Raw genomic sequence first — 14667 nt, forward strand, 5'->3', positions numbered from 1 at the left:
CAGAGAGAGACAGGGGGGGACAGCGAGGGGACGGGGGGGACACGGAGAGGGGGGACACGGGGGGGGACACGGGGAACAGCGAGAGACGGGGGGGACACTGCGGGGACAGTGCGGGGACACAGGGGAAACGAGGGACACGGGGGGGGACACAGGGGACAGTGCGGGGACAGAGCGGGGACAGAGCGGGGACAGGGGGGAGGACAGCGCGGGGAGAGGGGGGGACAGCATGAGGGACACAGGAGACAGAGGGGACAGCGAGAGACGGGGGGGACAGTGGGGGACGGGGGGGGACAGTGGGGGACAGAGGGGACAGAGGGGGACAGAGGGGACAGAGGGGGGGACAGGGGGGGACACGGGGGGGACAGAGGGACGGGGGGGATGGGGGACGGGGACAAGAAGGGGACAGGGGGACAGGGAGGGGACAGAGGGACGAAAGGGGGGGGGATGGGGGACACGGAGGGACAAGGGGGACAGGAGGGGACAGAGGGACAGGGGGATTGGGGACGGGGACAAGAAGGGGACAGGGGGACAGGGAGGGACAGGGGGGATGGGGGACAGGGGGACAGGGACAGGAGGGGACAGAGGGACAGGGGGGATGGGGGACAGGTGGGGACAGAGAGAAGGGAACAGGAGGGGATGGGGGACAGGGGGACAGGGACAGGAGGGGACAGAGGGACAAAAGGAGAGAAGGGGGGATGGGGGACACAGGGGGAGGGCAGGGGGACAAGAAGGGGACAGGAGGGGACAAGGACAGGAGAGGGGGACAGAGGGATGGGGGACAAGAGTGGGACAGGGGACAGAAGGAGAGAGGGGGGACAAGGGGGGGGACACGGGGGGTGGGGGACAGGAGGGGACAGAGGGACAGGGGGACAAGGGGAGGACAGAGGGGACAGAGGGACAGGGGGGGTTGGGGACAGGAGGGGACAGAGGGACGGGGGGGTGGGGGACAGGAGAGGACAGAGGGACAGGGGGACAAGGGGAGGACAGAGGGGGATGGGGGGACAGAGGGACAAGAGTGGGACAGGGAGAAGGGGACAGGAGGGGACAGGAGGGGACAGGAGGGGACAAGGGGACACCAAGGGACAAGGCAGGGACAGGGGGAGGCTGGGATGGACTGGGAGAGGGTTTGGGGGCACTGGGATATACTGGGAGGGCACTGGGACAGTGAAGCTGGGTGTATGGAGCTGTACTGGGCCATACTGGGACCATACTGGGACATACTGGGCCATACTGGAGTTATACTGGGCCATACTGGGACCATACTGGGACCATACTGGGGCATACTGGGACCATACTGGGACCATACTGGAGTCATACTGGGCCATACTGGGACCATACTGGGGCATACTGGGCCATACTGGGACCATACTGGAGTCATACTGGGACCATACTGGGCCATACTGGGACCATACTGGGGCATACTGGGACCATACTGGGACCATACTGGAGTCATACTGGACCATACTGGGCCATACTGGTGTCCCCAAACCCTGCACCAAGGACTTGGCCCAGTGCTGCCCAGTCCCTCCCAGTTTACCCCAGTCTCTCCCAGTTTATCCCAGTTTATCCCAGTCCCACCCAGTCCCTCCCAGTGTATCCCAGTATGTCCCAGTCCCTCCCAGTCCCTCCCAGTTTATCCAAGTCCTTCCCAGTTTATCCCAGTTTATCCCAGTGTATCCCAGTCCCTCCCAGTTTATTCCAGTATATCCCAGTCCCTCCCAGTGTATCCCAGTTTATCCCAGTCCCTCCCAGATTATCCCAGTCCCTCCCAGTCCCTCCCAGTCCCTCCCAGTTCATCCCAGTCCCTCCCAGTTTACCTCAGTCCCTCCCAGTTCATCCCAGTCCCTCCCAGTTTATCCCAGTGTATCCCAGTTTATCCCAGTCCCTCCCAGTGTATCCCAGTTTATCCCAGTCCCTCCCAGTTTATCCCAGTTTATCCCAGTCCCCCCCGCTGTTCCCCCCGCCCCTCCCCCCCCCGCACCTGTCGCTGTCTCAGCCCTTCCCCGGTAATTAATCCCTGCCCTAATTAACCCCTGCAATTAACCCCTGCGGCAGCTCAACCCGCTCATTAATCACACACGGTCATTAATCACACACGGTCATTAATCATCCCGCTCATTAATCACACACGGTCATTAATTATCCCAGTCATTAATCATTCCCCGGTCATTAATCATCCCGCTCATTAATCATCCCGGTCATTAATCATCCAGCTCATTAATCATTCCCCGGTCATTAATTATCCCAGTCATTAATCATCCCGCTCATTAATCATCCCGGTAATTAATCATCCAGCTCATTAATCATTCCCCGGTCATTAATTATCCCACTCATTAATCATCCCCGGCAATTAATCCCTGCCCTAATTAACCCCTGCGGCAGCCTCGCTCATTAATCATACACGGTCATTAATCATCCCAGTCATTAATCATCCCACTCATTAATCATCCCGCTCATTAATTATCCCAGTTATTAATCATCCAGCTCATTAATCATTCCCCGGTCATTAATCATCCCGATAATTAATCATCCTGGTCATTAATTATTCCGGTAATTAATCATTTCCCGGTAATTAATCATTTCCCAGTAATTAATCACACCCGGTAATTAATAATTCAGCCCAGTGCTCCCAGTTCTCCCAGTACAGCCCAGTTAATCCCAGTACAGCCCAGTGCTCCCAGTTCAGCCCAGTTAATCCCAGTTCAGCCCAGTCCATCCCAGTGAATCCCAGTTCAGCCCAGTCCATCCCAGTTAATCCCAGTTCAGTGCTCCCAGTGAATCCCAGTTCCCTCCCAGTGCTCCCAGTTCAGCGCTCCCAGTTAATCCCAGTCCATCCCAGTTCAACCCAGTCCATCCCAGTTCCCTCCCAGTCCATCCCAGTTCCTCCCAGTTCCCTCCCAGTGCTCCCAGTGCAGTGCTCCCAGTTAATCGCAGTCCATCCCAGTTCGGCCCAGTCCATCCCAGTTCCTCCCAGTTCTCTCCCAGTGCTCCCAGTGCAGTGCTCCCAGTGCTCCCAGTCCATCCCAGTCCATCCCAGTCCATCCCAGTTCGGCCTAGTTCATCCCAGTCCCCTCCCAGTCCATCCCAGTTCCTCCCAGTCTCTCCCAGTCCATCCCAGCTCCATCCCAGTCCATCCCAGTCCATCCCAGTCCCTCCCAGTGCTCCCAGTCCCTCCCAGTCCCTCCCAGTCCATCCCAGTTCCATCCCAGTCCCTCCCAGTCCATCCCAGTTCCCTCCCAGTCCCCTCCCAGTCCCCTCCCAGTCCATCCCAGTCCCTCCCAGTCCATCCCAGTCCCTCCCAGTCCATCCCAGTTCCATCCCAGTATATCCCAGTCCATCCCAGTCCCTCCCAGTCCATCCCAGTCCATCCCAGTTCTCTCCCAGTCCATCCCAGTCCCTCCCAGTCCATCCCAGTTCCCTCCCAGTCCCCTCCCAGTCCATCCCAGTCCCTCCCAGTCCATCCCAGTCCCTCCCAGTCCATCCCAGTTCCATCCCAGTATATCCCAGTCCATCCCAGTCCCTCCCAGTCCATCCCAGTCCTCTCCCAGTCCATCCCAGTCCCTCCCAGTGCTCCCAGTCCCTCCCAGTCCCTCCCAGTCCATCCCAGTCCCCTCCCAGTCCCCTCCCAGTGCTCCCAGTTCCCTCCAAGTCCATCCCAGTTCATCCCAGCTCCTCCCCCCCGCATCTATAGGGGCTCATTAACAGCGCCCGCTAATTAACGCCTGCCGCTAATTAACCCCTGCCCTGCCGCCACGGACTATCCCCGGTAATTAATAATTCCCTGGTAATTAATAATTCCCTGGTAATTAATCATTCCTTGGTAATTAATAATTCCCTGGTAATTAATCACTCCTCCCAGTAATTATTCATTCCCAGTAATTAAACATGCCCGGTATTTAATCGATTCCCCCTGGTAATTAATCATTCCTCGGTAATTAATCATTCCCCAGAGTAATTAATCATCCCTCCCGGTCATTAATCACCCCTGTGTAATCGACCCAGGGTAATTAATCATTCCTCCCGGTAATTAATCATTCCTCCGGGTAATTAATCATTCCTCCCGGTAATTAATCATTCCCCAGGGTAATTAATCACCCCTCCGGTCATTAATCACCGTCTGTAATCAATCCCGGCCATTAATCACCGCTAATTAGCGCAGGCACAGGTGGCCGGGCTGGGGGGAGGGGCGGCCTCGAATTCCTCCCGGGTCAGAGCGGGGAGAGAACGGAGCTCCCAGTATGGACCAGTATAAACCAGTACGGACCAGTATAAACCAGTACAGACCTGTATAAACCAGTATGGACCGGTATAAACCAGTGTGGACCAGTATAAACCAGTACAGACCTGTATAAACCAGTATGGACCGGTATAAACCGGTATGGACCAGTATAAATCAGTATGGACCGGTATAAACCAGTACAGACCTGTATAAACTAGTATGGACTGGTATAAACCAGTATGGACCGGTATAAACCAGTGTGGACCAGTATAAACCAGTACAGACCTGTATAAACCAGTATGGACTGGTATAAACCAGTATGGACCTGTATAAACCAGTATGGACCAGTATAAAACAGTACGGACCGGTATAAACCAGTACAGACCAGTATGGACCAGTATAAACCAGTACGGACCGGTATAAACCAGTATGGACCGGTATGGACCAGTACAGACCAGTATAAACCAGTACGGACAAGTACAGAGCAGTCCCTCCTAGTATAAACCAGTATGGGCCAGTGTGGACCAGTATGGGTCAGTATAAACCAGTAGGGACCAGTACAGACCAGTTCAGTGCTCCCAGTTCAGGCCAGTCCCCCCAGTCCCTCCCAGTTTGTCCCAATCTCCCCCAATCCCTCCCAATCCCTCCCAGTTTGTCCCAGTCCCTCCCAGTCCCTCCCAGTTTGTCCCAATCCCTCCCAGTTTGTCCCAGTTTGTCCCAGTCCCTCCCGGTCTGTCCCAGTCCCTCCCAGTTTGTCCCAGTCCCTCCCGGTCTGTCCCAGTCCCTCCCAGTTTGTCCCAGTTTGTCCCAGTCCCTCCCAGTTCCCCCGGCCGTGCCCGGGTGGGGGAGGGGCGCTGGCGCGGGGCCCGGTGGGGGAGGGGCAGGGCCAGGGACAGGTGCGGGGGGACCGAAATAACCGGGGGGGGAGGGGAGGGGAACTGGGAGGGACTGGGAGGGACTGGGAGGGACTGGGAGGGAACTGGGAGAGACTGGGAGGGACTGGGGGGAACTGGGATGGACTGGGAGGGAACTGGGAATACTGGGAGGGACTGGGGGGGAACTGGGAGGGACTGGGAGGGAACTGGGAGGGACTGGGGGGGAACCGGGGGGGGCACTGAGCCACACTGTGGGATACTGGGGCCATACTGGGAATCACTGGGACCATACTGGGACCAGACTGGGAGGTGGCAGGGTGATACTGGGCTATACTGGGGCTGTACTGGGGCCATACTGGGATGGACTGGGGCCATACTGGGATGGACTGGGGCCATACGGGGAATCACTGGGACCATACTGGGATGGACTGGACCATACTGGGGCTGTACTGGGGCCATACTGGGATGGACTGAGGCCATACTGGGATGGACTGGGGCCATACTGGGATGGACTGGGGCCTTACTGGGAATCACTGGGACCATACTGGGATGGACTGGACCATATTGGGGCTGTACTGGGGCCATCCTGGGATGGACTGAGGCCATACTGGGATGGACTGGGGGCCATACTGGGGCTGTACTGGGGCCATACTGGGGCTGTACTGGGGCCATACTGGGATGGACTGGGGGCCACACTGGGATGGACTGGGGCCTTACTGGGATGGACTGGGGGCCATACTGGGGCTGTACTGGGGCCATACTGGGATGGACTGGGCCATACTGGGGCTGTACTGGGGCCATACTGGGATGGACTGGGGCCTTACTGGTCCATACTGGGATGGACTGGGGCCTTACTGGGATGGACTGGGGCCTTACTGGGATGGACTGGGCCATACTGGTCCATACTGGGAGCTAAAACAGCCCAGCCCCCTCTCCCAGTAACCCCTTGGCCCCGCCCCCTCCATTGGCCCCTCCCACTTTTTAACATCTTGGCCCCGCCCCAATTGCCCCCATTCTCCCCCTTGGCCCCTCCCCTTCTTTTAGCCCCTCCCTCCCCATTGGCCCCACCCCCTCCCTTTGACCCCTCCCTCCCATTGGCTATGGCCCCGCCCCTTCCCTTGGCCCCGCCCTTCCCGGAAGCACAAACCGCACGGGGGGGGGGAGGGGCGCCTTTATTGACACGGGGGGAACGCGGGAATGGCCTCACCTGGGCAGGTGAGCTCAGGTACCCCCAGGTACCCCCTGGCACCCCCCAGGTACCCCCAGGTACCCCCTGGCACCTCTCAGGTACCCCCTGGCACCCCCCAGGTACCCCCAGGCACCTCTCAGGTACCCCCTGGCACCCCTCACCTGGGCAGGTGAGCTCAGGTACCCCCAGGTACCCCCTGGCACCTCTCAGGTACCCCCAGGTACCCCCTGGCACCCCCCAGGTACCTCCTGGCACCCCTCACCTGGGCAGGTGAGCTCAGGTACCCCCCAGGTACCCCCTGGCACCCCTCACCTGGGCAGGTGAGCTCAGGTACCCCCTGGCACCTCTCAGGTACCACCTGGCACCCCTCACCTGGGCAGGTGAGCTCAGGTACCCCCAGGTACCCCCTGGCACCCCCCAGGTACCCCCTGGCACCCCCCTCACCTGCGGGCACAGGTGTGCACAGGGTGGGGCACAGGGTCCCCCAGGCCAGGAGCACCTGGGGAGTTCCAGGCACTGGGCACTGGGCACCTCCAAGGTGTGTTCAGGTGGGCACTGGGCACCTCTGCCATGCCCAGGTGGGCATTGATGTGTCCAGGTGGGCACAGGGCACCTCTGCCATGCCCAGGTGAGCGCTGGGCATCTCCAAGGTGTGTCCAGGTGGGCACTGGGCACCTGCTTGGTCTTCAGGTGAACACTGGGCACTTTCTCAGTGGGTTCCAGGTGGGCACTGGGCACCTCCAAGGTGTGTCCAGGTGGGCATTGGGAATGTCCATGGTCTCCAGGTGAGCACTGGGCACCTCTGACATGCCCAGGTGAGCACTGGGCACCTCCAGGTGAGCACTGGGCACCTCCCAGGTGTCTCCAGGTGGGCACTGGGCCCCTCCCAGGTGTCTCCAGGTGGGCACTGGGCACCTCTGTGGTCTCCAGGTGGGCACTGGGCAGCTCCAAGGTCTCCAGGTGGGCACCGGGCACTTCCTAGGGGGGTTCCAGGTGCAACTCTGTGGGCTCCAGGTGGGCACCTGGCACCTTTGACGTGTCCAGGTGGGCACCGGGCACCTCCTCAGGGGTCTCCAGGTGGACACTGGGCACTTCCAGGTGGACATTGGGCACCTCTGACACGTCCAGGTGGGCACTGGGCAGTTCTGAGGTTGCCAGGTGGACATCGGTCACCTCTGTGGTGTCCAGGTGGACATCGGTCATCTGGGTGGGTTCCAGGTGGGCACTGGGCACCTCCGAGGTCTCCAGGTGGGCACTGGGCACCTCTGACACGTCCAGGTGGGCACTGGGCACCTCCGTGGTCCCCAGGTGGACATCGGTCACCTCTGAGGTGGCCAGGTGGGCACTGGGCATCGGGGTGGTGTCCAGGTGGACATCGGTCATCTCATTGCTCTCCAGGTGGGCACTGGGCACCTCTGACACGTCCAGGTGAACGCTGGGCAGTTCTGAGGTGTCCAGGTGGACATCGGTCACCTCTGACATGTCCAGGTGGGCATCGGTCATCTCATTTGTCTCCAGGTGGGCATCGGTCACTTCTGTGGTGTCCAGGTGGTCAGAGGGCACCTCTGACATGTCCAGGTGGGCACCGGGCAGTTCTGAGGTCTCCAGGTGGACATCGGTCACTTCCGTGGTGTCCAGGTGGCCGTTGGTCACCTCTGTGGGTTCCAGGTGGACATTGGTCACCCCTGATGTCTCCAGGTGGACATCGGTCACATGGGTGGTCTGCAGGTGGACACTGGTCACCTCAGTGGTCCCCAGGTGGACATCGGTCACCTCTGAGGTCTCCAGGTGGACATCGGTCACTTCCGTGGTGTCCAGGTGGACATCGGTCATCTCTGAGGTCTCCAGGTGGACACTGGGCGGTTCTGAGGTGTCCAGGTGGCCGTTGGTCACCCCCGATGTCTCCAGGTGGACACTGGGCAGCTCTGAGGTGTCCAGGTGGACATCGGTCACCTCCGTGGTCCCCAGGTGGACATCGGTCATCTGGGTGGGTTCCAGGTGTGCACTGGGCACCTCTGTAGGTTCCAGGTGGACATCGGTCACTTCCGTGGTGTCCAGGTGGCCACTGGTCACCTCTGTGGGTTCCAGGTGGACACTGGGCAGCTCTGAGGTGTCCAGGTGGGCATTGGTCACCCCCGATGTCTCCAGGTGGACATTGGTCACATGGGTGGTCTGCAGGTGGACACTGGTCACCTCAGTGGTCTCCAGGTGGACATCGGTCATCTCACTCATCTCCAGGTGGGCACTGGGCACCTCTGAGGTGTCCAGGTGGGCACCAGGCACCTCCTCAGTCATCTCCAGGTGGGCATCGGTCACCTCTGAGGTGTCCAGGTGGACATCGGTCATCTCGGTGGTCTCCAGGTGGGCACTGGGCAGCTGTGACATGTCCAGGTGGGCACGGCTCATCTCAGTGGGTTCCAGGTGGACATCGGTCACCTCTGAGGTCTCCAGGTGGGCACTGGGCACCTCCTCCATGGTCTCCAGGTGGACATCGGTCACCTCTGAGATGTCCAGGTGGACATCGGTCACCTCTGTGGTCTCCAGGTGGACACTGGGCAGCTCAGTGGCCTGGAGCTGGACACCTGTGCCACCTGCAAGAGGTGGCAACACCTGGAGCTGGACATTGGCCACCTCACCTGCCTGGAGCTGCACACCTGTGCCACCTGAAGCTGGTGGTGGCAACACCTGGAGCTGCACGTTGGTGACACCTGAGGACAGCGGCAGGGCCTGGAGCTGGACATTGGTCACCTCACCTGCCTGCAGCTGCACACCTGTGCCACCTGGGGGCGGTGGCAACACCTGGAGCTGCACGTTGGCCACCTCAGGTGGTGGTGGCAACACCTGGAGCTGCACGTTGGTCACCTCACCTGCCTGGAGCTGCACACCTGTGCCACCTGGGGGTGGTGGTAACACCTGGAGCTGGACGTTGGCCACCTCACCTGTGCAGAGCTGGACGTTGGTGACCTCAGGTGGTGTTGGCAGCACCTGGAGCTGGACATTGGTGCCACCAGAAGGTGGCGGTGGCAACACCTGGAGCTGGACGTTGGTGACCTCACCTGCCTGGAGCTGGACGCTGGTGACTTCTGAAGGCACTGGGAGCACCTGGAGCTGCACCCCTGTCACACCTGTCACACCTACACCTCTCACACCTGCATTTGTCACGCCTGTCACACCTGTCACACCTACATTTGTCACGCCTGTCACACCTGTCACACCTGTCACACCTGTGAGACCTGTCACACCTACATTTGTCACACCTGTCACACCTGCCACACCTGTCACACCTACACCTCTCACACCTGCATTTGTCACGCCTGTCATACCTGTCACACCTACACCTGTCACACTTGTTACACCTACACCTGGGACCCCCGTTACACCTACACCTGTCACACCTGGGACCCCTGTTACACCTACACCTGCCACACCTGCCACACCTGCCACACCGGTCACACCTGTCACCCCTGTCACACCTGTCACCCCTGTCACACCTGTCAGCTCCCCACCTTGCACACTGGTGACCTCTGTGGCCACTGGCAGCACCTGGAGCTGGACACCTGTCACACCTGTGACACCTACACCTCTCACACCTGCCACACCTACACCTGCCACACCTGTAAGCCCTGTGACCCCTGTCACACCTACACCTGTCACACCTGGGACCCCTGTGACACCTGTGACCCCTGTCACACCTACACCTGTCACACCTGGGACCCCTGTGACACCAACACCTGTCACCCCTGCCACACCTGGGACCCCTGTGACACCTGCTACCCCTGCCACACCCACACCTGTCACACCTGCACTTGTCACCCCAGTCACACCCACACCTGTCACCCCTGTCACACCTGTCATACCTGTCACCCCTACACCTGTCACACCCACACCTGTCACCCCTGTCACCCCTGTCACACCTGTCATACCTGTCACACCTACACCTGTCACACCTGCCACCCCTGCCACCTCAGCCACCTGCAGCCGCAGCCCCGCTGCCGTCCCCTCCCTCCCCGCCCCAGGTAGGAGCAGGACGCTCTGCCAGGTGCGCTGCCCCCTGCCCACCTGCGCCAGGTGCGGCCGGGCGTGCCCGGGCGTGGCCGCCACCAGCAGCACCTTGCGTGGGGAGGCTCCGCCGGGGCCGGGCAGCACCAGGTAAGCGCCGGCGGGCACAGGTGCGGCAGCGCCAGGCGTGGCGCCGCCAGGTGCGCGGCGCGGGGCGGGGCCGTGCGTGCGCAGGTGTCTCTGCAGGTAGGCGGCCATGACGAAGGCCTTGGGACAGGTGGGGCAGCGGAAGGGCCGCGCCGCCGAGTGCGTGCGCCGGTGCAGGTGCAGGTTGGACGAGTGCGTGAAGCTCTTGCCGCAGGTGGCGCAGGTGTACGGCCGCTCGCCCGTGTGCACCCGCAGGTGCTGCCGCAGGTTGGTGGCCTGGGCGAAGCCCTTGCCGCAGGTGTCGCAGGTGTGCGGGCGCTCACCTGTGTGGGTGTGGCCGTGGCGCCGCAGGCTGGAGGAGTTCTTGAAGGCCTTGGGGCAGGTGGGGCAGCGGTAGGGCCGCTCACCTGAGTGCTGCCGCAGGTGGTACTGGTAGTGCGACGCCCACTTGAAGGTGAGGCCGCACTGGGCGCACCTGAAGGCGCGCAGCCCCGTGTGCACGCGCAGGTGAGTCTGCAGCAGCGAGGAGCGCTTGAAGCTCTTGCCGCAGGTGGCGCAGGTGTAGGGGCGCTCACCTGTGTGGTCGCGCAGGTGGTAGCGCAGCCCCGAGGAGCCCTTGAAGGCCTTGCCGCACTCGCCGCACCTGTACGGCCGCTCGGGCGGGGCCGGCGCCTCGGCCTCACCTGGTGCGGGCGGGGCTCTGGGCCGCTCGTGGCCGGGCAGGTGTCGCGCCAGCCCCGAGCCGTTCTTGAAGCTCTTGCCACAGGTGAGGCAGCGGTGGGGCGGGGCCGGGGGCGTGGCCGGCGTCGCTGTCGCCTCCTGCTCGGCACAGGTGAGCCCCAGCGGCCTCCAGAGCGGCTCAGGTGAGGCAGCGCCGGGCGGGGCGGGGCTCTGCAGGTGCCGCTGCGGGCAGGCGCGCGAGGCCAAGGGCGTGGCGCAGGCGGGGCACTGCGGGGCGGGGCCGTGCGTGCGCCGGTGCAGGTGCAGGTTGGACGAGTGCGTGAAGCTCTTGCCGCAGGTGGCGCAGGTGTACGGCCGCTCGCCCGTGTGCACCCGCAGGTGCTGCCGCAGGTTGGTGGCCTGGGCGAAGCCCTTGCCGCAGGTGTCGCAGGTGTGCGGGCGCTCACCTGTGTGCGTGTGGCGGTGGCGCCGCAGGCTGGAGGAGTTCTTGAAGGCCTTGGGGCAGGTGGGGCAGCGGTAGGGCCGCTCACCTGAGTGCTGCCGCAGGTGGTACTGGTAGTGCGACGCCCACTTGAAGGTGAGGCCGCACTGGGCGCACCTGAAGGCGCGCAGCCCCGTGTGCACGCGCAGGTGAGTCTGCAGCAGCGAGGAGCGCTTGAAGCTCTTGCCGCAGGTGGCGCAGGTGTAGGGGCGCTCACCTGTGTGGCCCCGCAGGTGGTAGAGGAGGGCGGAGGAGCCCTTGAAGGCCTTGGGGCACTCGGGGCACTTGTAGGGGCGCTCACCTGTGTGGCTGCGCAGGTGATGCGCCAGGCGCGAGGACCAGCGGAAGGATTTGCCGCACTCCCGGCAGGTGAAGGGGTGCTCGGGGGCACCTGCGGGGGGCGCCGCACCCGCCATGGCCGCACCTGGGGGGGACACGGCTGCAGGTGAGAGCCCAGACCTGGGACAGGTGAGAGCCTGCACCTGATTCACATGAGAGCCCAGACCCAAACACGGGGACAGGTGAGAGCCCACACCTGACACAGCTGAAAGCCCAAACCTGAGACAGGTGAGAGCCCAGACAAGAAACAGTTGAGAGTCCAGATAAGAAACACAGGAACAGGTGAGACCCCAATCCCAGCACAGGTGAGACCCCACACCCAGTGCAGTTGGGCAGGTAAAAGCCTGGACATGAGAGACACAGGTGAGACCCCAAACCTGACACGGGGGGACAGGTGAGACCCCAGCCCCATCCCAGGTGTGCAGGTGAGACCCCAAAGCCGATCTGGAGGGCGTGGCCAAACCGGGGCGTGGCCAGATCGCATTAGGCCCCGCCCCTTTCTATAGGTGCTGCCCCGCCCCTCACCGCCCTCAGGCCCCGCCCCTCTCCCCTCAGCTCCTTCAGGCCCCGCCTCCTCCAGGCCCGCCCCGCGCAGGCGCCGCCGCCGCGGCCCCGCCGCTTCCTCCTCCTCCTCTTCCTCCTGCCCCGCTCCCCGCTCACCTGCGGGGCTCGCGGGGGCTCTGCCGGGGCCGGAGCCGGGTTAGGACCGGGTAAGAACCGGGTTAGAATCGGGCTAGAACCGGGCCCGGCGCTGCCGCCGCCGCCGCGCAACGCCCGGGCCGCGCCGCCTCACGAGGCCACGCCCCCTTCACCTCACGGGGCCACGCCCCCTCCGCCTTCCCGCCTTCGCCGCTGCCAATTAGGCCGCGTCTCACTGGGCCAGGCCACGCCCCTCCTTCCCCCCGGAAACGCGCGCGATGCACGCTGGGTAATGTAGTACCCAGCCCGAGCCTGGTCCAGCGGCTCTTACTGGGTTGTACTGGTCTGTACTGGGTTGTACTGGGTTGTCCTGGTCTGTACTGGTTTGTACTGGGTTGTGCTGGTCTGTACTGGTTTGTACTGGTCTGTATTAATTTATACTGGTATGCACTGGTCTGTACTGGGTTGTACTGGGTTGTGCTGGTCTGTACTGCTTTGTACTGGGTTGTGCTGGTCTGTACTGCTTTGTACTGGTCTGTACTGGTTTGTATTAGTTCATACTGGTATATACTGGTTTCTACTGGCCCATACGGGTTTATACTAGTCCATATTGGTTTGTATACTCATTGTACTGGTTTCTACTGGTCTGTACTGGTCCATACTGGTTTATACTGGCTATACTGGTCTGTACTGGTTTTTACTGGCCCGTACTGGTTTATACTGTTCCATACTGGTTTATACTGGGTTTTACTAGGTTTTATTGAGTTTTTACTGTCACGTCACTGATGTCACAGTGCTGGGTCTGATGTCACTGTGCTGGGTGTGACATCACGGTGGTGGGTGTGATGTCACTGTAGTGGGTGTGACGTCACTGTATTGGTTGTGACGTCATGGTGCTGGGTGTGACGTCACAGTGCTGGGTCTGACGTCACCGTGGTGAGGGCTCTGGGTGATGTCAGAAGAGTCACCGACCCCTGGCATGGGCTGGGGTTGGGTGGAACAGAGGGAACAGCTGGGGGTTGTGGGGTCACACAAGGGGTCATCGCTGGGGTCACCTGTATGGTGGGGAGAGACACAGAGTGACACTAGGGTCACCAGGGGTCAACAGGGGTCACTATGGGTCACCACAGGTCAATGTGGGTCAACATGGGTGGACCCTGATCAAGATGGACCAGGAGGAGTCACTGTGGGTCAGCATGGATGGACGTGGACCAAGATGAGTCAACGTGGGTCACCATTGATGGAGAGCGGTCAATGAGCCAGTGTGAGTCCACATGGATGGAGATGAATCAAGATGGGCCAAGAGGAGTCAATGTGGGTCAGCTGGATGGACGTGGGTCAAGATGGGCCAAGAGGAGTCAATGTGGGTCAAGATGGACCAAGAGGAATCAGTGTAGATCACCATGGATCAAGAGGGGTCAACAGGAATCAATGTGGGTCACCATGGATGGACGCAGACCATCGTGGGCCAAGAGGAGTCAACGTGGATCACCATGGATTGATAGGGGTCAACGAATCGACATGGGTCAACATGGACGGCCATGGATCAAGATGGACCAAGAGGAGTCACCATGGGTCACCATGGAACAACAGGAGTCAACATGGGTCAACATGGGTCAACATGGATGGAGATGGATCAAGAGGAGTCAGTGTGGGTCACCACGGATCAACGGGAGTCAATGAATCAATGTGGGTCACCATGGATGGACATGGGTCAAAATGGGCCCAAGAGGAGTCAGCGAGGGTCACCACAGATCAACAGGAATTGACTTTGGTCCACATGGATGGACATGGACCATCGTGGGCCAAGAGGAGTCAGCGTGGGTCACCATGGGTCAAAATGGACCACGAGGAGTCAACATGGGTCAGCACAGATCAACAGGGGTCAACGAGTCAGTGTGGGTCACCACGGATGGACAGGGGTCAACGAGTCAATGTGGGTCACCACGGATGGACAGGGGTCAACGAGTCAGTGTGGGTCACCATGGATGGAGATGGACCAGGAGTAGTCAACGTGGGTCACCATGGACCAACAGGAGTCTACAGGAATCAACATGGGTCACCATGGATGGGCACAAATCATCATGGGCCAAGAGGA

At 61.0% G+C, this 14667-nt stretch overlaps 1 protein-coding gene across 8 annotated transcripts; it reads right to left on the minus strand.

Moving 5' to 3' along the window:
- Nucleotides 1-6854: 6854 nt before the first annotated feature.
- Nucleotides 6855-12695, minus strand: LOC118701262 (zinc finger protein 628-like). 8 transcript variants are annotated; one of them, XM_054518427.1, is made up of 4 exons: nt 12591-12695; nt 9859-12015; nt 9490-9558; nt 6855-9447 (listed from the first exon to the last, which is right to left on the minus strand). In XM_054518427.1, the coding sequence occupies exons 2-4, from the start codon at nt 12005-12007 to the stop codon at nt 7262-7264; spliced, it is 4404 nt and encodes a 1467-aa protein (XP_054374402.1). In that variant the 5' UTR covers nt 12008-12015; nt 12591-12695; the 3' UTR covers nt 6855-7261. The 8 variants fall into 8 exon arrangements, with proteins under 8 accessions (XP_054374402.1, XP_054374400.1, XP_054374398.1 ...); XM_054518425.1 differs by having other exon boundaries at nt 6855-9906; nt 9958-12015; XM_054518423.1 differs by having other exon boundaries at nt 6855-9915; nt 9958-12015.
- Between the last annotated feature and the right edge of the window lie 1972 nt (nt 12696-14667).

The sequence above is a fragment of the Molothrus ater genome, unplaced genomic scaffold (genome assembly GCF_012460135.2).
Source record: "Molothrus ater isolate BHLD 08-10-18 breed brown headed cowbird unplaced genomic scaffold, BPBGC_Mater_1.1 matUn_MA555, whole genome shotgun sequence".
Classification (NCBI taxonomy): domain Eukaryota; kingdom Metazoa; phylum Chordata; class Aves; order Passeriformes; family Icteridae; genus Molothrus; species Molothrus ater.

Coding starts and splice junctions, on each gene's coding strand:
- LOC118701262 (XM_036405893.2), bottom strand. CDS start 12,007: ATGGCGGGTGCGGCGCCCCCCGCAGGTGCCCCCGAGCACCCCTTCACC.